Source organism: Agelaius phoeniceus, chromosome 5 (genome assembly GCF_051311805.1).
Source record: "Agelaius phoeniceus isolate bAgePho1 chromosome 5, bAgePho1.hap1, whole genome shotgun sequence".
NCBI classification, from domain to species: domain Eukaryota; kingdom Metazoa; phylum Chordata; class Aves; order Passeriformes; family Icteridae; genus Agelaius; species Agelaius phoeniceus.
In genome coordinates this window covers 22,435,692-22,462,883 of record NC_135269.1, presented here as the reverse complement: position 1 = coordinate 22,462,883, position 27,192 = coordinate 22,435,692, and the positions used below count along the sequence as shown (strand labels likewise).

Genomic DNA, 27,192 nt, shown 5'->3' with positions numbered 1-27,192 from the left:
GATAGAAGAATTTGCTGCTCACCCTTGAAATTTATTGGAAATTTTGTAACAGTCTTGACTGGTTGTGCTGTAAATGAAACCTGACCTAGGAGCTCATGGCCTGCTTGAATGGAGCAAACCCCTGTGCTTACTCATTGCCTGGCTTCTTTATGACCACAGCATTATCCTCTAAATACAGAAACATGGCTCTGTAACATGGAAGGGATTGGTAAGAGATTGAAGTCTGGAAAAAGTCAGAGGTTGCCTTTCCATGCTGCTTGTTCCTTTTGATGTGTGATTTCTTACTACATGTAGTATTTGTGTCAAGCAAAGGTAGGGTAGTGGCAGGGAGGGATTTGGCTTCATAAATCCAAAGTTACAAAAGAATTTAAGTTCGTTTCCTTGGGCCTATGAAATACTCCATGTTACTACAGTCTTTGGGAGTGACTGGTCATAGTTTTTCTTTCTTTAATACCAGCTCTTGTTTCCTCCACAGGTAGGATCCTGAAATTTGGTTTTGACACACTAATTTAGAGACAAATTTTTTGCTCTTATATATTGAATATCACTATGCCATCTACTTTTCATTTGAAATAAACTGAAATAAGCCTTGTTCAGTGAATTTCCTGGTGGAGAGAAAATGTCAGACTACAGTTGTGCTGCTAGATCCTGAAGCAGTGTAATCTGTGCCTTTCTTTGGTTTATAATGCAGCTTTTGATGTTGATGTGTTTGCTGTTTAGGCTGATTTTGCCATTGAAGCACTGGCCAAAGCCACTTATGAGCGGATGTTCCGGTGGCTGGTTATGCGCATCAACAAGGCTTTGGACAAGACCAAGAGACAGGGTGCTTCCTTCATTGGAATCCTTGACATTGCTGGCTTTGAGATTTTTGAGGTAAGGAGATGTCAGGTCCTTGCACTCAGCACAGTTTAATATGGAGCAAAGACCGCAGAAGGAAATAGTTTTACAACTGGAAAATAACACACTCTTGATAAGGATGTGAAGCCCACAAAAAGGGGAATCAACATCAAGTCTCATTCAAGATAAGTGTAGGAGAGGAAGAAATGAAGGAAAGTTGAGCGAGAGATGGGAGAGAGGGAAAATGTGAGCTCTTTCTCTAGATGACGGTGAACTGTTAGGCCAAACTGTTATGGGATTCTATTAAATAATTTTAGGATGTGGTTTGCATTATAATCTGAAGCAGACACAGACTGCCATCAAAAAAGAAGTATCCTACCATTACCCCAGCAAGGCAGCTCCTGTCAACCTGTGTTATGTTACACTGGGTCTAACTCATGAACAGCTGCAAAATTAATTGGACCATTTATTAATGAAATAGAAAACTGAGACACAGAAAAGTTGGCGTTGGTTTTGTTTGTTTGTTTGTTGTTGGATTTTGGGGGCTATTTTTTTTCCTTCTCCTGCTTATTGGTATACCTTTGGCTTCACAGTTGCTGGATCTCATGTAAAGAAGAGGAGAAGAAATAACATAGTTAGGAATTATTAAATAGGGAGGAATTAGAACAGGACCACTTTCTTTAGAAGCTGCATTATGATTTGTGTGGTCAAACGTAAAAATACACTGTGGGTTATTAACCTTGTCCTTACCGTTCCAAAAGAAATCTGGAAATTTTATAGAAATTTCTCTCACTTTCCTTGCTCTCATTTTATATGAGGATTAAAAAGGGACTTTCCAGTCCACACACTTTTAGGAATTTGTCTTCAGGCTTCTGTTGCTGTTTCTTCCTATGAAGAGGACTTGCTGGCTCTGCATTTGTGAGAAAACCAGAGTCCTTTCTTGTCCTGGGTTAAATAGTTGCAGTAACTCTTCTGCTGTTTACAACTAAACATTCTTTTGCAAAGTCTGAGAACCAGTGTGTATGAACTTCCCTAGGGATTGCAGCAGTGTGCAGTGGCACGTGACAGAACAGGCAGTTCATATCCAAAGGAATTATTGACAGTGGACTGTCTGCCCCACTCTAGCTTAGATTCCTGAACCACAGATGTGATCTTTTGTGCTAATAGGATGCTACGTGTGTCTTCACAAGCAATTGCTCAAACATCTTTCTGCTTTTTTCTTCATTAGCTGAACTCCTTTGAGCAGCTGTGTATTAACTACACGAATGAAAAGTTGCAGCAGCTCTTTAACCACACCATGTTCATTCTGGAGCAAGAGGAGTACCAGAGGGAGGGCATAGAGTGGAATTTCATTGACTTTGGCCTGGACCTGCAGCCCTGCATTGACCTCATAGAGAAGCCGGTAAGTTTGTTGTTTTACTGTCCAGCAGGAAATGGCTGCACTCATTTTGTCATTGAGGACATCATCTCTGGCCCTCTAGCTTTTGTTATCCTCTGCTGGCACTGTAATATGATTAGAAGCAGGAGTAAACAGTTTCTTCTTTGTATGAAAGTGTGTCACCAAAAAGGCTGTTAGTGTCAGTTCTGTAGGAAACACTGCATGAAAATGGATCTAATTGGTCTCTTTCCCTCTCACTGTATTGTCCTCACTTGTGTAGGTCTGCATGGTGCTAGATGTATGTGCAGCTTGCCATAAGTAGTGTGAACTTCCTTACTTAACTACAGGTGTGATGAGAAGCTGTGAACTCTGTTGCTTTCATTTTGCTCTAATGAAACTTAAGAATTTACAGATTTCATAGTAGATGTTCCAATAGTAAGGACTAGTTTGTGAAACTTTCTGCTATGGCCTTTTGCATTTAGACACCTGAATATATTTAGAGAACCGTATAATAATATTTCTTCTAATAAAAAATATCTTTTCCAAAAAAAAACAACCTAGACAAATGTCACAGAAGAGACTTTTTCATAAAAATGGTCAGAATTCAGATGAGGATATTGAAGAACTATTAACAATTTATATTACAATGGAAATAGTTTAACTGATATCACACAAGAGGTGAATGTGATGTGGATCAGGCTTAGTTCTTTTTTTCCTCCTCTAGCCATCTAAAGGTGTTAATTATCGTTGTAGTCATGTAGTTAATGATGTTTTGATCTTTCCCTTCTTTAAGGCTGGGCCTCCTGGTATACTGGCTCTGCTGGATGAAGAGTGCTGGTTCCCAAAAGCAACAGACAAAAGCTTTGTGGAAAAAGTTGTTCAAGAACAAGGCACCCACCCCAAATTTCAAAAGCCAAAACAGCTGAAAGACAAAGCTGACTTCTGTATCATACACTATGCTGGCAAGGTAAAGAATTAATAACTAAAATGTGAAGGTTGGAATGATTAATTCATAAACATTACTTCTTAGAAATGGCTACTTACCAAAATAGTTGCTTATGAGAAGCCATCAGAAGATTTCATGAAAGTGTTCCATTGCAGAGGAGCTCACAGGGTCTAAGGAGGCCTAACTTGCCTGTGATTTTATCTATATTTGTAGTTCAAGACATATCAGACTGACAGCAATTTAAATTTGTTCTGTGTGACTTGGTGAGACTGGAGGTACTGCTCAGAGGAATCCTGCATCAAGACTTCATCACCAAAAATGCTGATGCAGCTGTTTTTTGTGTGACACTCTGGGTGGTACAAACTGGCATTGCAAATCCATTCCCTTTAGTGACAGAACAGAACATGCAGCTTTTTGTAAGGGCTGGAAATTCGTAGGCGTGCTTACTTAGATGGTAAATCCAGGAATGGTTAGGTAATCTGTTGTTGTGCAAACCTTGGTGATACTTTCCTAGACTGTGCCAGATGATGTTGGATACTGGGCTGCAGAAAATTGCTCATCCCAATCTTCTTGATGTGTTTATCTTCTCCAGGTGGATTACAAGGCAGATGAATGGCTGATGAAGAACATGGATCCACTGAACGATAACATCGCCACTCTTCTGCACCAGTCGTCGGATAAGTTTGTGTCTGAGCTGTGGAAAGATGGTATGTAATTAAACTGTATTTCATTTGTTTGCTCTTTTTTTGTGTGAAAAACTTGGGCATCAAAAGCCTGTGATGAGCTGTTTTGCTTTTTTCCCCTGAAGACTAAGCCACCAAGATGAGCATTATCTGGAACATCCTTTGCTTAGATCATGGTATTTTATTAAAAGTTGACTGTAACTCAAGAGAAAGGTTCATTTGCAACAACTTCTGTTAAACTTGCTGCATATATAGCAATTCTGTCTCAAAGTGAGGAATACTGGGATAAAATATGAATGCACCATTATGAGCCAGCAGCTTGTATAGCTGCAACACTCAAGATCTGAAGTGGAACCTGTTTTCAATCCTGCAACTAAGTGTGCCCTTTCTGCAGTGTTGTTCAGTATTTTACTCTATCTTCTCTGGGTTTTATCTGGTTTTGAGTCTTACTGTTACTGTCACTTTCTGTGGTAGGTTTTCTTTGACGTCTCTGTCTGTTGCAGAGATGCAGAAGGTTCAGAGAGCCTATTTCTATCAACACTTTCCTATTCTTCATCTAGAACCAGGTGACTGAGAAACCCAGCTGTCGTGTCATGTGTGTGATGCATCCTAGAGCCATGCAAGAAATGCTTCCGTTAACTTCTCTTTGTCCCTTTGTCATACCTGCCTGTCTTTCTTGTTCATTTCCTCTGCTTTGTGCTAGTAGCTCCTCATGGACTTTGAAACAAAAGTAAAACTCACCTTGAGAGTGGATACAAAAATACAGACACATTCAGGTGCCTAAAGTTGCTCTTGCACAACTTGAGTAGGAACAAATCCCTGTTAACTGTTTGAATGTAGAGCTAGCTCAGCTGTATTTCTTGCAAGATATGGAAGGAAGATCTCTGAGGCTGCATAGAAACTGAATTCCAGTTTGGCATTCGTTTTAGTACTGGGATTTCACTTCAGCAGCTGATAATTTAAAAGAGGGTTTGGCAAAGGGACTCGTCCTGGATGAAAAATGGCCATCAGCAAGTTGTGCCTAACGAGGCCTTTGCTGTGTGAGACTACTTTTGGGCTTGAAATGTCAACTGACCACAGCTTATCACTTTCATTTATTGTTCTTAGATGGATCTTCTTTTGAAGTGACTCTTCTTTTCTCCATCCTGAAGTACATTGCAGGGCTCAAGATTAAGAGTATTGGCACAGCCACAGTCTGGGATGCACTTCTGTGGACTTCCCTGTGATGTCATCTAGTAACAGCCTTCTTTTCTTTCTGATAAGGCAACCTTGACCCTATTCCAACAGCTGCTCTAGAAGTGAACAGTTTTTAGCTAATATTAGCTGTAAATGAGAATACTCTTTCTAGCTTATTCTTTTGTAGGGTGTCTCTTAGCAGCTGTATTTTTTTTTAATCAGAAGACAGTTGAGCACGAGCTGGTGTATTTTCTGAAGTGAAGATTAGGAGCCTGAGTGTAGACATCAGCCAACCACTAAAGGTGGTGAAGAGTAGCTTGAAGCCCTTAATAAAAGTGTATTGGAAGTGTGGAAATTTCTGGTGATACAGTTGGTTTTTGCTGGATGGGTGAATTTCTATCTCTATGTAGAAAAGCAGTGTGAAAAAGTAAAACTTCAGTTTCTTCTTGCCCCTGCTACTATCTAGCTGACTAGCTAGATCTAGCTGACTTCTATTGAAAAAAAAAATCTGTGGTGTCCATTCATCAAGGTGATGGTTTCATCAATGCTTGGATGTCACTGTGGCATAGTGGAGAAACTTTGGGCAGGGAGTTCTGACTTTCTCCTAGTGCTGTTGTTCATGTCTGTGTCATGGAATACTTGTACTCCAAAAACACCTCAAGCAGTGGTATCCTGAGGTTTGGGTTTTGTCATGCCTTTTACTGTGCTTGTTCAGTTTACAAGTAGATATGACTTTTCTGATCATTGGTTATGACAGTCCTGCCTGTAATGCAAGAGTGAAGCTGGGCTTTTTCTCTATCTGTGGCCCCTCCTGGATCAGAGTTAACTAACAGTTGACTCTGCTGGGCTAGCAGCTAGAGCTCTTGTTGTTTTTCATTCTAAGCTAAGCAAGTAGAAGCATCTGAAACTCACTTCTAGATTGCTCTTCCAGTGCTGCCATCCAGGGCATCAGTAGAATGTGTTTGGGATTAAGTTTGACTCCATCACTCAAACTTCCTGTAGTGAGCTGATGCTTTCTTTTCCTTCCTGCTCCTATCCCTGCACAAATTTTGTACAGGAGTGGACATCTGTGTAGAGATGAAGCAAAAAGGATCCTGCAGCTCCTCTCATTTATCCTGTTCTACCCAGATGTTCTTTGTATGTCCCAATGCTTCCTTTGTTTGTGAGAGGATTTTAATGCTCTTTCCTGTGCTCTCTCTAGTGGACCGTATTGTTGGGCTGGATCAGGTAGCTGGTATGTCAGATACAGCACTGCCAGGGGCCTTTAAAACCAGGAAGGGAATGTTCCGGACAGTGGGACAGCTCTACAAAGAACAACTGGCTAAGCTGATGGCTACCTTGAGGAACACCAACCCCAACTTCGTCCGTTGCATTATCCCCAACCATGAGAAAAAGGTAAGACATCTATAACAGCACAGCCCATGCATTCTTACATGGGCTTCCTGGGCATGTGGCTGGGTTGATGGCTTTTGTCAAGTTTTGCAAGAGATCTGGAAGAGGCCCTGTTTTCTCAGGGTATTTTTTAAGGTCATCCTAAATAACTGTATGCTTACTAAAATTGTGGGGACTGATCTTTGCAATTCTTAAGGTGGCATAAAAGCTTTCCATTCCTTCTAACTGGAAAAGAGAGAACTGGCTCCTTTACAAGAAAGGGAGGGCAAGAGGCAGGGGGTAAGGCCTTTTTGTAAGAACTTTGTGGTATTCATAAAATATACATTTTCCTCACTAGGCTGGAAAACTGGACCCCCACTTGGTCCTTGACCAGCTTCGCTGTAATGGAGTACTGGAGGGAATCCGTATTTGTCGTCAGGGTTTCCCCAACAGAGTTGTATTCCAGGAATTCAGACAAAGGTGAGCCCTAGAAAAGAATCTGAAGCAGTCTTTGGCCTGACAAAGTTAAGACATAAGTACAAAATTGGAAGTCTTTTATTGCAACTAGATTGAAAAATTGGCAAAGACAACACATCTGTACCTTGGTATGCCCTGGCTGAAAGACTCTCAAAAGCATTTTTTGATTTCTCCAGTAAGGATGTAGTTAAGGTGAGGCATAGAGGACCATGTCCAAGGCTGCTGCTTCATTCTGCTGTCTAGAGGTGCAGTGTTTTTTGAAAAACTGTTGACCTCACAATGGCATAAGAATGCAGACTGATTTCTTTTGTTTTGTTGTTTTCAAATACACTTGTGTGACTAGTCTGATGCTTTCTCATTTTCAGATATGAAATCTTGACTCCAAACGCAATTCCCAAAGGATTTATGGATGGAAAGCAGGCTTGCGTGCTGATGGTAAAACATCCCAGAAACTCTACTTGAATAGAATAAACTAGATGGCTGTGGTTTAAAAGTTGGAGTTGTGCAGGCTAAAAATAACTTGTACTCACAGACCGAAATTCCAAAGTCAAATGTTTTGTCTGAGAGAAGGGTGCAAAAAGCTTCCTCTTGGCTTCATGGATGGAGGCTCTTGTCTGGCATGAGATTCAATAATCCTAGGCAAGAGGTCCTTTCTCTTTCCGCAGATGCATACTTTGAGATGCCAGCAGTATTCATAGAATCAAAATGCTCAGAAGCGTTAATGCTATCTTTAGCACAGGCTTAAAGTATGAGCTTCAGTAAACTTTTTGTAATGGCCTGCTGCTGACAAATGCTTTCAGCAAAGGCTCCAATTAGTTTCTGTGGAATTGCCTGCTTCAAAGGAAAGCTTTGGCTCTAGCTTGATGATTAGGCTTGAATTGAGCTTGGTCATACAGGATTCCCACTTTTCTGTCTTACAGGAGTATAGCTGATTCTTTCTAGCTTAGCTAATATAAGCATTGGCAGCAACTCCTTGAAAGGAAGGTTGGGCTGGGGTGTCTTTTTTGGACAAAGATAGGATTGAGAAAAAGTAAATGGGAAGGATCAACAGATGTGTTTCTTCTAGAAAAGGAAGAGGACTCTCAGGACTAGACATGCATTCCTCACAGCATCCTTGTATTCTGAATACTTTATGTGATACCTCTATTAAATTATGCTTTCAGTCATATTTTCTGTCTCTGATTACCTCCATTTGATGCCATGCTTGGCTGAGCTTCAGCTCCTCTAATTGGGATAGGCCAGGAATTTATTGGGAGTTGGCAACTTTGGTTTCCCTGAGTGGCACATTGTAGAGAAGGGCTGTCTTAGAGCCACGAGCCACAAATATGTTTTGTGATGTTTCACATGAAACAGTCTTTGCAGGACATGAATTCTTCTCTCTCTCTTTTTAGATCAAAGCATTGGAGCTGGATTCCAACCTTTACAGAATTGGACAGAGTAAAGTGTTTTTCAGAGCTGGAGTCCTTGCTCATCTTGAAGAAGAGAGAGACCTGAAGATCACAGATGTCATTATTGGATTCCAAGCATGTTGCAGAGGCTACCTGGCCAGAAAGTAAGTACAGTGATTTTTGAAGTCATAATCATGTATTTCATCATAAACATGTATTTCTCCCATTCAAGCATAAATTTATCTTCAAAAAAATGAAATAATTGTCTAGAAATTATTTTTTGTGTCAGAAAGGCCATGATTTATTTATTGTATATAACAGTTGATGGTCTTTTAGGTTTTTCTCATCTCTGTAATGCCAGACTTCTGGCACCTGCACGAATCTGTGTGCTGTATCCCAGAAACTATCTGAGCAGTAAAGCCTGTTTTTCTCTGTAAGAATGCTATGCAGCAGATCAAGTTTTTCACAGAAGTGCTGTGAAGGTGCAAATGGACAAGTCTTAGTATGGTACTGATGCAGGAGGTGTGGGGTTTCTCTTAAGTTATCAGGTAAGGCTGCAATTGGTCCAGTTCTAAGATCAAAAGTAGTACCTGTCAGTTTGGTGGAAAAACACACCTCTGCTTCAGATCTCCCTTCTTGGAAGTGAAGATAGTAAAGCTTTTCAGAGTAGAAGACATGACAGAAATTTTGTTAAAATAGGAAATTGGATTAAGGAAAAAAGAGCCACTCTTATGTGAGCAGAAAAAACAGATGAAAATCAAGAGAAAGTTCACTGGAAACTGCTGGTTTTTTGGGAGGGAACCTTCTAAAGAAAAAACACAGAAGTATCTAAGAAAAGGCTTGATGGTGTGAATTGTGTGCTGCTCTGGGTTCCTTTGTCTTATCTCCACTTGCTTTGCAGAGCCTTTGCCAAGCGCCAGCAGCAACTGACAGCTATGAAAGTGCTTCAGAGAAACTGTGCTGCCTATCTGAAACTGCGGAACTGGCAGTGGTGGAGGCTGTTCACCAAGGTAAGAGCTTTCCCTTTGCAATCCCCCTGCCATGAGCTAAGACATCTTCAACTAGATCACTTTGCTCAGAGCCCCATCCAACCGGACCTTGAATGTTTTCAGGGATAGGGCATCTGTCCACCACCTCTCTGGGAAACCTGTTCTAGTGTTTCACCACCTTTATTGTAAAAAACTTTCTTCCTTATATCAAGTCTGAATCTACTCTTTGTTAGCTTAAAACCATTACCTTTTTGTCACAACAAGCCTTCCTAACAAGTTTGGCCCCCTCTGTTTTGTGAACCCCCTTTTAGGTACTGACAGGTGCTCTGAGGTCTCCCTGAAGCCTTCTCTTCTCCAGGCTGAACAGCCCCAACTCTCTCAGCCTGTTTTCATAGCAGAGGTGCTCCAGCCCTCTGATCATTTTTGTGACCCTCTGGACCCACTCAAACAAGTCCATATCTTTCCTGGGCTGAGGACCCCAGACCTGGATGCAGCGCTCCAGTTGGGGGCTCACCAGAGAAGAGGGGCAGAATCCTCCTCTGGATTCAGCCCAGACAGTTCTTTGATCACCAAACACTCCACCCATCAAGTCCGTATCTCTTCATTTTAGAGAGAAAGATCTTGGGGTACCATGCCAAAAACCTTACAGAAGTCCCCGTATATGACATTGACTTACTTATGACTTTCCCCATTGTATGGCAACTTTATTTTCTCACTATTACTACTTAACCCTTGAGGGTCTAGAATTTACTGGACCCTTTCCTGATGCATCCCATCCTGGAGGAGAATAAATGGACTGGCAGAAAGTGTGCTATTGGCAGAGTAGGTGATCTACTTCTGTATAATTCCCCCAGTGTTCCCCCCCAGCAAAACAGTTGATTGGTCCTTCAAATAAGAAACTTACCTAAAATGTTATTTTAGTCAATGCTTCTCTCAAGTACAAGAGCATTTAGTCATGTTTTTGTTATTCCTTATACACACCTCATTCCCTTGGTTTCCCTTTCAGGTGAAGCCCCTTCTGCAGGTGAGCAGACAGGAGGAGGAGATGATGGCCAAGGAAGAAGAACTAATAAAGGTCAAGGAGAAGCAACTGGCTGCAGAAAATAGACTGAGTGAGATGGAGACTTTCCAGGCCCAGGTGAGTTTTGCAAATGTGATGTGTAAAAATTTTTCTCTCTCTGCCTGTCCAACTGCTTGAGAGCACCTCCTTTGCTTTCTTGGTCTGACAGACAAACTGCAGGATTCCAAATTGCTGGAACATGATTTGGCTGCCTTTTGTTCACTTTCCTTTGCCCTTCTTGCAGCTCATTTCCTGCAACAGGTCTTTTTGTACAGTTACTACCTATTGCCCTTCTGTAGCCATTATAGGAAAAAAAGTCTCCTTTGGCTGAGTGTTGCAGCAAGCTGGTTGAACTCAGTCTTGTCTTTAATGGAATCCTTTTTGTTGGGAACACAGAAGGTGGGAGCAGGGTTGGTTTTTTTCCCATAGAGCTAATAATTATTTGTTACTTTTGTAAGTGGAAATAGACAATTCAAATGGGTATGGTCTTGAGAAATTTGTGAACAATTTGTGGTTGCAGCTCCTGATTTGTGAAGGAGAAGACACACTTAAAACCATGTTTTGATAGCTTTTGGTTAACAGCAGGGGACTGCTGCAAGGTTTAAAACTAACTGTGGAACAGAGGAGCACAGAACTTCACTTAACATACATTGCTAAGTGCTTTGGTAAATTGAGCTTGTCTTATTTCTGGCTTTGCATCCAATGTAGCTAATGGCAGAGAAGATGCAGCTGCAGGAACAGTTGCAAGCAGAAACCGAACTGTGTGCTGAAGCTGAGGAGATAAGAGCTCGCCTGACAGCCAAGAAACAAGAGCTGGAGGAAATATGTCATGATCTGGAAGCAAGGGTGGAGGAAGAGGAAGAACGGTGTCAACATCTGCAGGCTGAAAAGAAGAAAATGCAGCAGAACATCCAGGTAATGCCTTAGGAATGCTGTCTCTGTCAGTTAAGAGGATAGCGAGGGTTAGAGTGGTTCTTCTGCCTCAGCTTGGAGGGAAATGAAAGGGAGAAGGGGAGGGAAAGAGGCATGGGAAAATCCATCCGTGGAAACAGCAATAGAACGCAGCAGTTTTGGTGCTGAGCCTGAGGCATTCAGTCAGTCCTCTGGAATGAGCTATTCCATTCTTGAAGGTGATGGCCACTTCTCAAACAATTAGACAAATCTTTGCTTTGTTTTAGGAATGGTCATATTCTTTGCAAAATAGCATTGCTTATTCTGCTAGAAAATTTGTTGATTGGCACGCAGTATGTTGCATTAAGTCATGGCAGAGATGTCAGTCTAGGACCTACTGATATTACCTTGAAGGAAGGGTGAAGAAACCTTCCATTCTAGTATTGCTACTATGCTAGTTCCATGGATTGGTGAGCAGCACTGACAAACACCTTGCTTTTCTTTGGGTGTTGTGAAGGAACTAGAGGAGCAGCTTGAGGAAGAGGAAAGTGCAAGGCAGAAGCTGCAGCTAGAAAAAGTGACCACAGAGGCCAAATTGAAGAAATTAGAAGAAGATGTGCTAGTTCTGGAAGATCAGAATCTCAAATTGGCTAAGGTAAGACTCCCACATCATCTTCCACAAGCTAAAGATGCACTGGTGTTTCTCTTGGAGAAAACCACTACAGGCTGACCTTTTCCCTGTTACAGGGAAACTTACTAATTAACTCAGTCTTGTCTTGGAGAATTCTGACCTGAATTTTTGAAAGTAACTGCCTGCCTGTGTTCTCAACAGTCAGTATTGTATGATATGTAAATAACTTTCACTTAAATAATGATCCATGAGCAAACATTTTCTGATGCATTGTTATGCCAATCAGTATCAAGTTATTTTATGAACAGGCTTCCCTTTCAGTTTTGAAAGGGCTATCATATCTTTCATTTAAATTCAACTTTAAATTTATTTGAATTCTGTTTGTGATTCTGAAAGGATTTCTTTCTTTGAGATTCCTTGTAGCAGGAATAGGCACTCATGACATTGACATTTCTAAGCAGTTAGATCTGGAAAAATACCCTGTTATTCCAGCAACTCTTTTAACTCTTCTTTCTCAATTCTGCAGGAAAAGAAACTCTTGGAAGACAGAATGTCTGAATTTACAACAAACCTGACAGAGGAAGAGGAAAAATCTAAGAGTTTAGCCAAACTGAAGAATAAGCATGAGGCCATGATCACTGACCTTGAAGGTGGCTTTGGGTTTTGTGTTTTTTTTTTTTTTTCTTTAAAGATAGATCCTGTAAAGACTTACCTAATTAGTTTTAGGTGGTTTCTTGTTAAAATTTGTTGAACTTCAGTTTCATTTCTGAAAGAGTTTTAGTCCTCTCAAGTTTCTGAAGGGTTAAAAATTAGTCTATAGCGTGTGAGCTATTGATCAGTTTGATAGAGCTGTGCTCTTGTCTGGCTGAAGGTTATGTGCCTTGTCAGCTGAGCCCTTGATCTAAATAAAAATCCTCTCCAAAGCAGCCAGGCCAATGGAGAAGAGAGGCTGGTTCTCTTTCTTCTCCTGCTGTGGAAGTGTCTCCACTTTTCTACTTCCAGCAGCATCGATCTGTCAGGGTTGGTGCTGTTTCTGATAGCCTGTTTGCACAAGTTCTTCAGAGTTCTAGAAAGATATTCTTCTGGAGACTGCCTGTTTAGTTTCAGTAAAGGGAGAGCAGTCCTTGTGTTCAGCACCACTAAATGGGTGCTTATGCCTGCATGGTGTGAGGCTGGCATTGTGTTTGCATTGTTACAGTGAGAGTGGGAAAAGGAGGTTTGGCTGTAAGATGAGGGGAAGGGAAATTGCCCAGATAAATTTTGAGGGCAAAATAGAGTAGATGGAGTAGATGCCTCTATAGGTCCTGACAAAATAATGCAGTCCAGCTACAATTTGGACAGTTGTGTTATCAGGAAAGAAAGTATTGCTTAAATCTATTTTTCTGTGCTTGTACAATGTTCTGAGTGTGTAACGTAATGTGTCCCCATCTCCATTAGAACGCCTGCGACGCGAAGAAAAGCAGAGGCAGGAGTTGGAAAAGACTCGGCGGAAGCTTGAAGGGGACTCCACTGATCTGCATGACCAGATTGCTGAGCTGCAGGCTCAGATTGCAGAACTCAAAATGCAGCTGGCCAAGAAGGAAGAGGAGCTGCAGGCAGCCTTAGCTAGGTGAGAACTTGACCTTGGGGTTCAGGGACCACCTGGTTGGGAAGTGTTTCTTGTCTTGTGTCACTTGGAATTGGGTGAATAGGCATAAATGCAACCTGTGGATGTTGTATTTTAGCCTGTGGACTATTTAAGATCCATATCCTTGGCATTAGAGTTCTTTAGCTGCTGCTCACTGCCACATTCTCTGTCCAGAACTAGACTATGTATGCAATAGGCACTGCATGCGTTTGACTGGAGTAGTAGTCCTTAAGCTGTGATTAAAAAGTAGTGGCAGCACACTGGTGTCCCTCTGGTAGTTCCTGTGTTCATCTACTCGGTAAAGTGTCTGATTTCCATTGTAAAATGGTGCTTTCTCTTCTGCTTTCTTCTGTTGTCAGTCCCTCTCTGTCCCCTTCTGTAAGGTGAGTAATTGCACTGTCTCAAGTATTGGGAGATAGAGCTTAGGATTTGTAGATCATATATGGATCGAAGTCTGAATATAACACTGTAGAACTGATCAATACCAGCTTTTCTTGATTATTTTTGGTAGGACAGGTTGCCTTAATTTGTGTATGGCTTAAGTCTGCTCTGACCAGAACCTTATGTTGAACACAGAGTGGAAGAAGAGGCAGCGCAGAAGAACATGGCCCTGAAGAAGATCAGGGAACTCGAATCCCAGATCACTGAGCTGCAGGAAGACCTGGAGTCAGAGAGAGCATTCAGGAATAAAGCTGAAAAACAGAAGCGGGATCTGGGAGAAGAGCTGGAGGCATTGAAAACAGAGCTGGAAGACACATTAGATTCTACAGCTGCCCAGCAGGAGCTGAGGTAACTCCAAGATGGGGCTGTGTTATCTTTATTTGGGTTTGGTTTTGGCTGTTTTTAATAATTCTGCTGTATTCAGTCTCTTACAATAGCAAGCCTTTGCCTTTATCACTGGTTAGCAGCCTCAGTGACTACAGAAGGAGGTGGTGTGCAAGCCCTAGTCAGGACTGTATTACCTCACCTGATGTCAGAAAGTTGGTTTGCTCCCTAACCAAAGTATCAGTGGTTCCCCTGAAGCATTGGTACTTTCAGGCTGTTACTTCTTAGGCAGAAATAATGCTGCCAGCTTGCACTTACGAAGGATGCAGTGCTAAATGCATTGCTAAATGCATAAATGCTTTGAAAAGTATCTTTATAGCCTAAACGGACCTTGGAATTTTCATGCATTAGAGGTGGTGTTGGTGGATATGCACCTCTGTTTGATTCCCTCCTTGACATTTAAATGGAATTTGTGAAAAATGGATTTTGTGAATTTTGCAGGTCAAAGAGAGAGCAAGAAGTAACGGTTTTGAAGAAGACCCTTGAAGATGAGGCAAAGAGTCATGAGGCTCAAATCCAAGAGATGAGGCAGAAACATTCACAAGCTATTGAAGATCTGGCAGAGCAGTTAGAGCAAACCAAACGGGTATGTGGAACAAAAAACACAGGGCCAAAGCAGTCAACCTGAAATGACAGTGCAGAAGAGCACAAAGTGTTCATGATACTCATACATGTGTTGTTCTTCCCTTGGTAGATCGTTTTTCTCCATGAAGCATATATAAAGCCGTTCTAAATAGTGCCATTCATTCTTTTTTCTCCTGTTAGGCGTCTTAGACTGCTTATCCAAGATATTCTTCTCACTGCTAGCAGTTGTTAGCTTGTACAACCTCTAATTTGGAAATCTGATGGTGCAGAACTTTTTTTTTTCTGTATTGCTGTCTTCTCTGAGTGTTAGATTGTCTCCTGATAATCAGTGACAGGCTGTTCATCTTGTTTTCTGAGTAAGCAGTCTGCAACTTAACTGCTAAACATACAGCATTAGCTTGCTTGTTGGAAAAACATGTACTCACTGGATCCTGCCATATGTAAAGTCTGAGGGGTTTTGTTGCCTTTTCTTTTCCTCTTCAGGTGAAAGCAAATCTTGAGAAAGCAAAACAAGCTCTGGAAAGTGAGAAGGTTGAGCTATCCAATGAGGTGAAGGCTCTTCTGCAGGGCAAAGGCGATGCTGAGCACAAGCGAAAAAAAGTGGATGCTCAGCTCCAGGAGCTGCAGGTGAAATTTACAGAAGGTGAAAGAGTGAAGACTGAACTGGCTGAGAGGGTTAACAAACTGCAGGTGAGTGGCATGGCTTTTGCTTACCTTCAGCCCAGGGCTCAAGAGAAAAGGTTGTAGGGTGGTGTCTCCCCATGGCTAGTTCAAAAATTCTGCTCCTCCTGAGGATAATGTTCCTAAAAACAGCAAATCCATCATTTGCTTCCCAAGGGCTATGCAAACTCCTTAACTCATTGCCAGACCAGGATATTTGGATTGATGTTACTTATTTTGAGCAGCCCTGAGAAGGTGAAATAACCAGTTGCTGTTGGAGTTTGAGTTTTGTAAGGCTCAAGGAGTCAGAGTGTCTGTGCCCCCTGAAGACAGGCAGTGGTTTGCGCAGCACAGCTCTGTGAGCACTCAGCTGCTGGAGCACCTGGAATGGCACACACAGACTGGTGGTTGTGTAACTCTTGTGGGAGATGGTGTCTGGAAGTTTTGTCACATGGTTGATGGCATGTCAAGGATGATGTGGGCATTTATGGGTTTCTCCTCCTTTCTTCAAAGGAGCAGCAAATCCCTTAGAGTGACATGAAACATTGTCTTTGGCCTTCTCCTTTATGGAGGGTCATCATTAAAAGTCAAACACTACTAGCATATGCACAACCTTTTGAAGCATGAAAATCTAATTTTGAGACTCTAGATATAATCCTGAAGCAGATGGTATAAAATAGAAGAGAGCGAGTTTAATAAAAAAAATTACAATTGCTTACCAGGCTAAAATCTCATATAGGCCTTAACCCAAACCAACCAAAATCAGAAGGCTGTTGAGGTGATCTGAAATAAAAATCTCATTTCAGCTTCTCATATTTAATTCCCAGGACTGTGGAAATGATGTGTTCATTCCTTGAAAGATTATACACATGTCCTCCTGTTGAGAGATGCCTCTGTTTTCAGTTTTAGGTCTTATAGCTGCTTGCCTCTTCCTGCCTTTGTTTTTGCTGATGCATTCAGTAACTGATACTCTGATCTCTCCTTCAGGTTGAGTTGGACAATGTCACAGGTCTTCTGAACCAGTCTGACAGTAAATCAATCAAATTAGCAAAGGATTTCTCTGCTCTGGAATCACAGCTTCAGGATACACAGGTGAGAACTTTGGAAACCAAGGCAACTGTGTCTGTTACACATTGGTAAAGGGAGGAATCACTCTGGATGCCATTAAGCACTGATTATACAACAATTCAAAGGATTGGGTCTGGATTTTTTTTTTTTTTTTTTTTTTTTTTTTTTTTTTTTTTTTTTTTTTGCTAAGGGGTTTAAACTGCATGGCACTGAGAGCACTTCTACAGAAAAAAAAACTAGTTATCTACCTTCTGCTTCTCAGCCTGTGGAATATATGTGACTTTCCCTGTCTTGGGCTTAGAAATCCTCCTCTATCACTTTTCCACTGAGAGCACTTAAGTGCTTCAGCTGACTGCAATGCTTGTTTGAAGTTCTTGTGTGAGATCTTCATAGTCAAGTGTTTGACAGGGTGTCTGTGTGTGTGTGCATATGTGTGTGATTTCCAGTAAATTTGTCAAATTAAGCAGAAAGTTTTATTTCCCAGTGGATGTTGGGGAAGTGATAGATTCAAATAATTTTGTATTTTTTTCAGGAATTAAATCATCCTTAGTCTTACACTTGGGAAAATCATGCACTTACAGTTAGCAGAATGTGACTCTTAAGGTCAAGCATGGAGTGCTAAGGAGGTTGGAAGGGAAAGGAGAGCACATCAATAATAAGTAGCCTTGGACGGTCATTGATGTTCTGTCTACTTACTAGTCTTTAAAAAACATACTCAAAGACAGGACACAATACAAAAATTCTGCACTAGGTTTGAAGATTAGTTAATCTTTACAGATCCTTCAGCTCAAGCACTGGCAGCATAAGTCAGTCAATGTTGTTGTGCCCTAAGCTGGTAAATGACCAGTGCTGTACAGTTCTGCTGAGACCAGCATTGTTTTTAACCATGCAAGAGCACTTGGGTCTGTTGTGTGTTCCTTTGGTACTGGAATATGAGAGAGACACATATCAGAGTACAGTCATGCTGTTGTTGGGAAAGGTCTGAATACTTTCTGTGCTACTTGGGAGGACTTTAGAAAGGACTGTGGAAAAGCTTATGTGGTAAGGCCTTGAGAAAAGCTTGTGTGGCAAGGAGTTTACTTTAATGATTGGAGTGTAGGAGAGAATAGGATCCTTCTGAATATTTTGTTTCTATACTGACTCACTGAAAGGCAGTTATTTAAATTCTGTCTTCAGTTATCTTATCTGTGAAATTTAGTTGCATGCTTAAACTCAACTTCAGAAGCACTCCTGGAGAGAGTGGATGAGGATTGTGAGCCTTTAAATCCAACGAGTGGTGCTGAATTCCACTGGGGTGTTTGCTTTATAGGAGCTGCTGCAGGAGGAGACTCGCCTCAAACTGAGCCTCAGCACTAAGCTGAAGCAAATGGAGGATGAGAAGAATGCTTTCAAGGAGCAACTGGAAGAAGAGGAGGAGGCAAAGAGAAACCTGGAGAAACAGATCTCTATTCTTCAGCAACAGGTACAGAGTCTGCATCCCATAAACCAGTGACTTTAGAGAGGAAGGATAAGTACACATCTGTCTTGAGAGAAGTAAAATTTAAATGCAGAATTGACTTCTAGTAACACAGCCTTTCCTGAGCAAGGGTGATTTTGCTGATTGTGTGAGAGGAAATGAGGTGGTCTCTGATGATAATCATATGAACTGCTTGTAGATTTCTGTCCAGGAATTCCTTTGGAAATTTAGTCATAGAACATTATCTGAGCAGGGAGTGGTACCTTCAGACTCTCTTACTTGAAAGTCCTAAACTTCTGGTGCTGGTAAACTGCACAGAACATTTTCTGTGACTTCATATGCAATCCTGGTCCTTTAGGCAATAGATGCAAAGAAGAAGATGGATGATGGTCTGGGCTGCCTTGAGTTAGCAGAGGAAGCCAGGAAGAAGCTGCAGAAGGACTTGGAGGGCTTGAGCCAGCGATACGAAGAGAAGACAGCTGCATATGACAAGCTGGAAAAAACAAAGACCCGCCTGCAGCAAGAGCTGGATGACCTGGCTGTGGACTTGGACCATCAGCGGCAGATCGTCTCCAACCTAGAGAAGAAGCAGAAGAAGTTTGATCAGGTATGACTTCAATCATAAGCATTCAGTAGGTACATCTTATTGATAGGTCTGCTTTAAGAATACCTAAGCAATACTGCTTGGAGAATGCATATTTATTTCTGAACTAAGGCACAGCACGTAGAGTGGAGGAAAAAAGCTTTAATAGAAGTGAATTAATTTTGTTCTATGAATAGGAAGTTAAGCAATGTTCCTTTTCCCAAAGGGATAACATTTATATCAAAACCAAGATAGAGTTTGAAGTGTCATTTGCAAATCATCTCAGAGAAGGTTAAAAATAATAGGTTGGAGGCCTAGGAAATCAGGGATTTGTTTACTTGGGGTCAGCACAGTTGTTAGAGATGGAATGGTGTGCTTCATTCTCTGAAGCTGCATTTTCTTGATTCCTTCTATCCATGGAAGAACACTATTAAGAAGGCCCTGATGAAAAGATGCATGTTTACCTTGTTAGCAAATGATCAGTAATTTCTCAGAATACTGATGCTGGGCTCTTGTAGCTGTTGGCAGAGGAGAAGACCATCTCTGCCAAGTACGCGGAGGAACGGGACCGCGCTGAGGCAGAGGCCCGGGAGAAGGAGACCAAGGCCCTGTCCCTGGCCAGAGCCCTGGAAGAAGCCATAGAGCAGAAGGCTGAGATGGAACGAATGAATAAGCAGTTCCGTGCAGAGATGGAAGATCTCATGAGCTCCAAGGATGATGTTGGGAAAAGTGTAAGTATTCAGTTGAAGTGTCTGGGCAGGAAATGTCACACAGTCGATACTGTTACTTCTGTACTGCAAAAAGCTGATGCCAGTGGTAACGCAGAGGAACATTGTAGACAGTACTGGATACATTGTGAGTTTGTGAATGTTATGTTTGCATTATATCACTAAGTGGTAAAGGTGGGTTGGAAATGACCCAAATGAAGCATTATCAAAGCTGAAAATTGCCTGGTATACTTGTGGCGGAGATGAAGGTATGGTGTGAACCTGATATGTAAAATACAGCAATTAGCCAGGCAGTGGAAGACATTACCTCCAATATTTGAAAAAAAAAAGAGAAATGTTATGTTAATTAAGGAAAATAATAAATTCAGAGGCTAAGAAGTATTTTCTTGAATTCTGTCAGAACCAGAGATGTCCAGCTCTGGTAAGTCTTCACTAAGTCAGAACTGGGCTGACAAATGCTTTTCTCTTTCTCCCCACCACCACAGACTAACAACCGGAACTAACAGTAATTGTGGTTCAGACTGGCAGCGTGCATCTGCCCTAATACAAGGGACAAGGTGCAGTGTTCTTGTATCCAGTCTGATGTGAATGGCTGTTCTTAGCCTTTTTTTCTGTTAGGGTAGATTAAATTGTTGGCACTCTCTGCAGAAACCTCACGTGTGGTACTGTGTTGTAGGTCCATGAGCTGGAGAAAGCTAAGCGAGCCCTGGAGCAGCAGGTGGAGGAGATGAAGACACAGCTGGAAGAGCTGGAGGATGAACTGCAGGCCACAGAGGATGCCAAACTGCGGCTAGAAGTGAACCAACAGGCTATGAAGGCACAGTTTGACCGGGACCTCCAGGGCCGTGATGAACAGAATGAAGAGAAGAAGAAACAGCTGATCAGACAAGTAAGAACTGCTCTGTAAATCCTCAATGCATTCTGTGCACAAAGGCACTTTTATCCAGAGATGGTCAGGCAGATGGTCAGTGCCAATCCAAAGATTGCTGTTAATGTTAATACTCCAGGCAATATTGCAAAGCTGTGACAGACTTCCTCCCTTGTGTGATTGTTCCAATAGTCTTTGTCTATCACAGGAACCCGTGGGGCTTTATTAGTGAGGAATGTCAGCCCCATCCCCCTGCCAGGGAGAATGAAGACAAGTCAGGGGCTTGTACTTACACAGCCTTTGAAAGGGGAATTCGAGAAGTGGGTGCTGGGAAAGGAAGGAGCTGAAGTGCTGATGCCTCTGCTGCTCCACACAGGTTCGGGAGATGGAGGCAGAACTGGAGGATGAACGAAAACAGCGCTCCATGGCTGTGGCTGCCAGGAAGAAGCTCGAGATGGACCTGAAGGATTTGGAAAGCCATATAGACACTGCTAACAAGAATCGTGAAGAAGCCATCAAGCAGCTGCGCAAACTGCAGGTGAAGCATTGCAGCTGTTTCAGCTGTCAGGGCAGAGTTTTTATCCAGGGAAACAGGATGAAAGATTTCACCTTACCAGAACATTGCATCAGTGTCACAAGAGCAGCAGAATCTTGCAGCAGTTCACTGTGAAAGATTTTTTGGCAATCTCAAGCATCCTTCCAATCCCAATCTGCCTGTTTAACTCCCTGGGAGACAAAGTCCACTCTAGTGCTTGCTTCAAGGTCCCTGTTTTTGAAAAGGATTACGGAGTTGCAAAACTAGAGGACCTTAAATAACATTTAGGCCTACTCCTGCCCCAAGATGGCTCTGTTCTGCTTTTTAAATTCCTGCAAGCAGTTGTCTGACCTGTTCTCAGGAAAAACTAAATCCTCCCTAGACTGTTCATTCCATTGCTTCACTAGAAAGCTCCCTGTACCTTCCCTTCCCCTCTCCATTTATCTGACAAAACTTTTTTCTACAAAAAGCAATCCTGTTTGCTTCTATTGATATCTTCACATGTTACTTGTGAAATGCAAAAAGGATGAATCCTTTTGTTTTTACAGCAACCTTTGTGGTTGCTGAAGAGTAATTTGCTGAATCCCTATTTGTTTTCCATCCATGTTTCCCATAAGACAAACAAACCATGTCTCTTAGTATGAGTGCTCTGAAATTCATCCCTTTCTATTCTCTGTTTTCAGGCACAAATGAAGGATTACATGCGGGAACTGGAGGACACACGCACTTCCAGAGAAGAGATCTTGGCACAGGCCAAAGAAAACGAGAAGAAGCTGAAAAGCATGGAGGCAGAGATGATCCAATTGCAGGAGGTAATGGAATATGCATGAAAATCAAGAGTTGGTTTGTTTTCTTTGGCCAAGAACTATATGTAGCAATCTAAGCTGGAGTGTTTATTTCCTTTATTTTGTACTTTTTGCTCTGCTCAAATATGAGGTCCAATTCAAAATGCAGACTTTGGCCCTTTCCTGACAGCTGTGATAGGAGTGTGCAAAGCAAAGGAAGCTGTGGGGTGGACAGGGAACAGGCCATGTCATAGAATTAGCTTTGGATCATGCTGAGACCATACCAGCCATTACCAGTAACTCCTTTTTCCTATGCTGCATTAATTGGTAGCTTCCTATTGGATCAGTGTCCGTCTCGTTTTCATTCCAGGAACTTGCAGCTGCTGAGCGTGCCAAGCGCCAGGCCCAGCAAGAGAGGGATGAGCTGGCTGATGAGATTGCCAACAACAGTGGTAAAGGGTGAGTCATGTTCCCCGTTTGAGGGAGGAGGAGCTGCTGTGAGAAAACACTTCTTGGCCTGGTTTTTTTTTTTTTATGTAGACTGCAGCACACACTGTATCCCCTCTGGTCCCTAAAGACTGAGCTAATTTTGTGTACAAGTGGTGAGTTTTCCCCAAGGCATTGATGCCATCAGTGCTGCATTAATGCTCTCTTGACTCTGTGTTCTGTAGAGCACTGGCCATGGAGGAGAAGAGGCGCCTGGAGGCACGGATAGCTCAGCTGGAGGAGGAGTTAGAAGAAGAACAGGGCAACACTGAGATAATCAATGACCGGCTCAAGAAGGCAAATCTTCAGGTACCTGTTGAGGCTGCAGCAGCCCATGGGAGTTCTCTGGTGTCTGTGAATTGTCCAGCTGTGCTCTGAGTAATGCCAGCAGCTGCCTTGTGCACAGTGCAGGCCCTCAGAAGGCCATAAGTGTGAGCAAGATGAAACAGCTGAATACCACAGTACAGAAAATAGCAACCAAAATTATGTCAACTCCCTGGCGTTGACCATTTAAAATCATTGGGTAGCTGGAACAATCTCCCAAGTTTATTTTAAACCAAACCATCCCCCTCCCAGTCCATTTTTTCTGTACAAAGGGATATTGAGAAAGATGATCTGTGGCATGCTGCTCCAACTTGACCTGCTGAAGAGTGCCACAATGTGTTCAGAAAATTACTTTTCTGCCAGTTCTATGCTGTTTCAAATGGACTGAACATATGAAATTTGTTAGGCTGCTATAGAAACCACGATCTTGGTCTGCCTGTTGCATGCCTTATTTTGTCTGCCCAACTTGAGAGTCAAGCATGCTGTTTTCTTAGCACTCCAAAGCCAAGGATCTGGGCTGATGGCTTTCCAAAGGGCTTATTAATTCTAATAGACAAGAGTGTAGTTCTCTACATGGTTGACTATCAGCCAGAGCCCTGGCTTGAAAGTAGGCAAGTTCTTGCCCTTTTACCTCTGTAAGTCAGTATTTTAAAGCTGCTGCTTTGTACTGGAAATAGACACCAAAAAACCCAATAAATTAGTAAAGCACATGTATTGGATCCACTTGCTTCAGGATTTTTGTAATTCAGAGACTGATAATTAATGTTAAGTGCCAGACCATGGCCTTAGTCCTAGAGGGCACTGAATGTGATTGGCAAGTTTAGTTAGCCCTAAGAGGAGGTTGATAAACCTGTTATTCAAGGAATTACTTTGAAAATCTGGGTAAACTAAGATACTTTGAGAAGTGTCCTGCCTGCAGATAGCTCCCTCTGCATCAGAGTTATTCCAAGTATTCAGCTCACCCTCAGGGTCCTTGTTCTTTTTGATTCTGAGAAATAAATGAGCCTTTGAGCAGAAGCACTGGCTGTGCTGAGCAGTCCTTATCTCTGTCTCGGTGCAGATCGATCAGATGAACGCCGACCTGAATGCCGAGCGCAGCAACGCGCAGAAGAACGAGAATGCTCGCCAGCAGATGGAGCGCCAGAACAAGGAGCTGAAGCTCAAACTGCAGGAGATGGAGAGCGCCGTCAAGTCCAAGTACAAGGCTACCATCACAGCCTTGGAAGCAAAGATAGCACAGCTGGAAGAGCAGTTGGACATGGAGACCAAGTATGTACTAGAAGAAACTCTGTCTGCTTTACCAGCTTCCATCCCTTCTGGAATTTTAAGCTCTTCTTAATTCTGATTTGTCTGAGTGAGAGCTTCACCCTAGATATACAGGGTAGCACAGAAGTAAGATCCTGGCACACCTTCCTTGTTTTTCACAGTAAACACTTACAGCTTCTTCTGAATTCAACTACTCCTAAAACTGTAGCTGTGGTACGCTTGTTGCCCCTCTATAGCTCTTGTCCATGTGACATCAGCCTTTTGGTCATTTCTGGGGAACATTGTTTCCCATCCCCTTTTCTTCCTAAGTTAAGGAGGACTTTTGCTATCTTCCTCACTTCTAACTTGCCCAGGTTAGGTGGTCTTGCTGGGAACAGTGGGAGATAAGCTGTTGTCTGAGCCCCCCTGTGTTTGTGTTCAGGGAGCGTCAGGCTGCCAGCAAACAGGTGCGCCGTGCCGAGAAGAAGCTGAAAGACATCCTGCTACAGGTGGATGATGAGAGGCGTAATGCTGAGCAATTCAAAGATCAGGTGGGTACCTGATATGTCTGTGAGACACATCACAGACACCTGCAGTGTCTGAGTCTTCTGGGGGGGCAGGCTTTTCCTTCTACAACCAAGGCATTCACCATCCTATGGATTTCTCCTCTTCTTTGTCACTGTAATAATTACAAGATGAGACAGATGAAAATGTGATTCTTTTAAAGAAAAACTAGGACCCCTCAAGACCTAGGAAATTCCCTTCAGAAATGGAAGAGGGTGCTTTGGAAACTCTGCTTTTTACTGCTCTAACTACTGTGCTGCAACTCTGGGGAATCACTGAGTTCTTATTACTTTTTGCCCCATACACGCTCAGGCGGACAAGGCCAACATGCGCTTGAAGCAGCTGAAGCGCCAGCTGGAGGAAGCAGAAGAGGAGGCCCAGCGAGCCAATGCATCCCGTAGGAAGCTGCAGCGGGAGCTGGAGGATGCCACCGAGACAGCAGATGCCATGAACAGAGAAGTCAGCTCCCTGAAGAGCAAACTCAGGTAAGGAGGAGTGTTTTGTGCTACGCCTTGTCAGCCAGTGCAGCATGGGCTTTGTGCCCACAGCAAACAGCAGGGCCAGGTGCTTCCCCACCTCGTCCCAGAGCCTGCCCCTGTGAGTTGGTGGAACGTTGCTGACGTGCCGTGTGTCCTTCCCTAGGCGTGGGGACCTGCCGTTCGTCATGACGCGCCGGATGGTCAGGAAGGGAACAGGAGAGTCGGTGTCCGACGAGGAAGTGGATGGCAAGGCAGATGCTGGTGATGCCAAAGCTACTGAATAATTCCTCCCATTTGACCCAGGTTACATGTAAGGGAGTGACCCACCTACCCTCCCCTCTTCCATTGGACTTTCAGCAATCCCTCTCCTCCTAAATTGGCTGGGGATCTGCAGAGCAAGCCCAGGTCTGTGTGTCTGGAGCCATCGGGCATCTGTGTTCCTAGTTTTCTCCTCTTTCCAGTTTCCTAATCCTCTTTGTATTTAATGCCAAAGAGCCAGGGCTCCAAAATTTGACCAGCAGTTTGGCCACTGCAAAGGCCTGTAGAACTGTCTGTGCCATGTCTGCTGGTAAATCCTTATTGTTTGGAGGGAGTGGGGCTAGGAAAAGATTATTTTTGCTGTAAATCTCCTTTTGTCTTCAATTCTAGCTGCAGGGAAGCTTCATCCTGTATTCTTTCCCCTCCCTCTTTGTTTGCTTTCGGCAATCATGTTCAGTGACCTCAGACTTCTGCCTCTTTTAATCTGCCCACCCATGTGGTTTGGGAGCAGTTTCAGGAAAAACGGTGTGCTTTGGCCATGGCAATTTGCCCTTTCTTCTTTCCCTGTGTTTCCAAGGAGGGCCGAAGATGGAAACTCCTCTTGGGATAGCTTACCTGGGGGACTTGCCAAAGTTGTCTTTTTTTTTTTTTTTTCCTTGCGTCTTTTTTTTTCCATTTTTTTTCTTTTTTCCTCCCTTCTTCTTTTTCCTGTCTGGACAGATCTCTGAAGTGCAATGATGTCCTGTTTGTGTCTCTGCCTCTGAATGGTTTCATCTAAGGTAGTGGGGACCAGTAGTTAATGACAGGCTGGGGGAGCAGAGCAATGTCCTTGTGCTTGTCCGAGAATCTCTGGGGGACCAAATATATTTAATGGTAATAGACAGAATCTAGAGGAAATTAATAGGGTAGTGGGCAGAGGGTGGGGATAAGGGGAGGGAAATTCCTCTTATTGACATTTCCAAACCTCTTGCACCTGCTCTGTAACCAGGGGTTGGGATTAGTTATTGTGCACCATTGACTAAGAGTATATTAAAAACCCTTTAATCTGCACAGATATATGTAAGGCCTTTGTATTTCTTGTAATAAGTAATTAAGAAAAAAAAATAAAGGTCTTTATCACTGCCTTTCTCTTGGGACCATGGTTATATACAGATAGTCTTTACTTTTCTACACCATACACTGGTTGCTGGATTTACCTGTATTCTTAACCATATTGTATATGCTGCATTTAGACCTACTTATGAGCAAAGTAAGATTTAAATACGAAGCATCATACTGTATGCCTGAAGCACCCTAATGGAGGAGCCTCCTGTCCTGATTGTTGTCACAGAAGAATTTAAATTTTTTTATATAATAAAAGTGCCTTAGCATGTGCCTCAGCTGTGTGTCACCACTACACTCAGTAATGGTTTACTGGTGCTCCACTGATGTTACCAATAAAGATTATTGTGCTGCAGTCATGTGTGTGTTGCCCTTCCCTCCTTTCCTGGGTGCAGTGAAGACCCTGTGCAGCCATGGAAACTCTGCTTTTTGTGCATTTTTGCCAGAAATTGTGTAAGAAACTTGTGCCCATATTCTGGTCTTCCTGGCCCCTTGAAGTGCCACAAGCACGTTCTGGTCCTCCAGCCAGGGCAGGAGAAGCTGGAGTGCAGCACCAGCAGCTCCTGACTCCAAGCTCGTCCCTCCCATCCTGTGCTGGCAGCAATTCAGACCTTGCTGAGAAAGGGTGAGCTGGGCCTGGCCCTGGGTGGCAGCAATGGGGAAGGAGCTCTGGCACTCAGCACGAGGGCCTGTGCTGCCAGCAGGGGCTGCTGCCAGGGCCAGTCTGGCAAAGAAGGAGCAGGGAGGGTGCAGCTTACGGGAAACTCCTTCCCTGGGGAGCACACATGGCTGCTGCCCACGGCGTTCTGGCCTAACCAGATGTTGGGAGGGGAAAAGGCTGCTCATTAAGAAACTTCAGCGTAAGTAGAAGTTAAAAAAGCCAAGGGGCAGTGCAGGAGGAGCAGGCACAGTTAACCATGTGCACAAATGGGTGCAGTGCCTTTATAAAGGGACAGTTGAGAATGAGCTGCTTTTGAAGCTGTGTTATGTTGGCTGCAGTTTTAGAAAGTCTGGATAGGGATTAAGGCATGAGGGGCTGGATGTGGGCTTATGATATGTGGAATACAGGCACTGCTGTGCTCATGTCCTGCATATAGGACTGCTGTTAAAAACAGGAATGGACTTAGTGTCATCTGGGAGATTGCTGATTCAGCTGCTTTAATCTTTTTCCAAATTGCTTTCCAGAAA

General features: G+C 42.9%; 1 protein-coding gene across 2 annotated transcripts in view; it reads left to right on the top strand.

Annotated features, from left to right (window-relative positions):
* Window positions 1–26,359, top strand: part of MYH9 (myosin heavy chain 9) — a 70,454-nt gene extending 44,095 nt beyond the window's left edge. The window contains exons 12-42 of one of the 2 annotated variants that reach the window (XM_077178538.1): window positions 721–873; window positions 2,066–2,239; window positions 3,009–3,182; window positions 3,754–3,868; window positions 4,348–4,410; window positions 6,222–6,415; window positions 6,750–6,871; window positions 7,234–7,303; window positions 8,260–8,420; window positions 9,158–9,266; window positions 10,252–10,383; window positions 11,014–11,220; window positions 11,714–11,851; window positions 12,354–12,477; window positions 13,265–13,436; window positions 14,031–14,243; window positions 14,721–14,865; window positions 15,348–15,554; window positions 16,512–16,616; window positions 17,902–18,054; window positions 18,407–18,655; window positions 19,150–19,362; window positions 20,036–20,248; window positions 20,604–20,765; window positions 21,446–21,574; window positions 21,918–22,006; window positions 22,219–22,342; window positions 23,418–23,626; window positions 24,045–24,153; window positions 24,479–24,651; window positions 24,809–26,359. In XM_077178538.1, coding sequence (XP_077034653.1) covers window positions 721–873; window positions 2,066–2,239; window positions 3,009–3,182; window positions 3,754–3,868; window positions 4,348–4,410; window positions 6,222–6,415; window positions 6,750–6,871; window positions 7,234–7,303; window positions 8,260–8,420; window positions 9,158–9,266; window positions 10,252–10,383; window positions 11,014–11,220; window positions 11,714–11,851; window positions 12,354–12,477; window positions 13,265–13,436; window positions 14,031–14,243; window positions 14,721–14,865; window positions 15,348–15,554; window positions 16,512–16,616; window positions 17,902–18,054; window positions 18,407–18,655; window positions 19,150–19,362; window positions 20,036–20,248; window positions 20,604–20,765; window positions 21,446–21,574; window positions 21,918–22,006; window positions 22,219–22,342; window positions 23,418–23,626; window positions 24,045–24,153; window positions 24,479–24,651; window positions 24,809–24,929 — 4,722 coding nt within the window. In that variant the 3' untranslated portion in view covers window positions 24,930–26,359. The remainder of the gene's footprint in view (window positions 1–720; window positions 874–2,065; window positions 2,240–3,008; window positions 3,183–3,753; window positions 3,869–4,347; window positions 4,411–6,221; window positions 6,416–6,749; window positions 6,872–7,233; window positions 7,304–8,259; window positions 8,421–9,157; window positions 9,267–10,251; window positions 10,384–11,013; window positions 11,221–11,713; window positions 11,852–12,353; window positions 12,478–13,264; window positions 13,437–14,030; window positions 14,244–14,720; window positions 14,866–15,347; window positions 15,555–16,511; window positions 16,617–17,901; window positions 18,055–18,406; window positions 18,656–19,149; window positions 19,363–20,035; window positions 20,249–20,603; window positions 20,766–21,445; window positions 21,575–21,917; window positions 22,007–22,218; window positions 22,343–23,417; window positions 23,627–24,044; window positions 24,154–24,478; window positions 24,652–24,808) is intronic. The other variant, XM_054632470.2, reaches the window with a different exon arrangement.
* The last annotated feature ends 833 nt before the right edge of the window (window positions 26,360–27,192 follow it).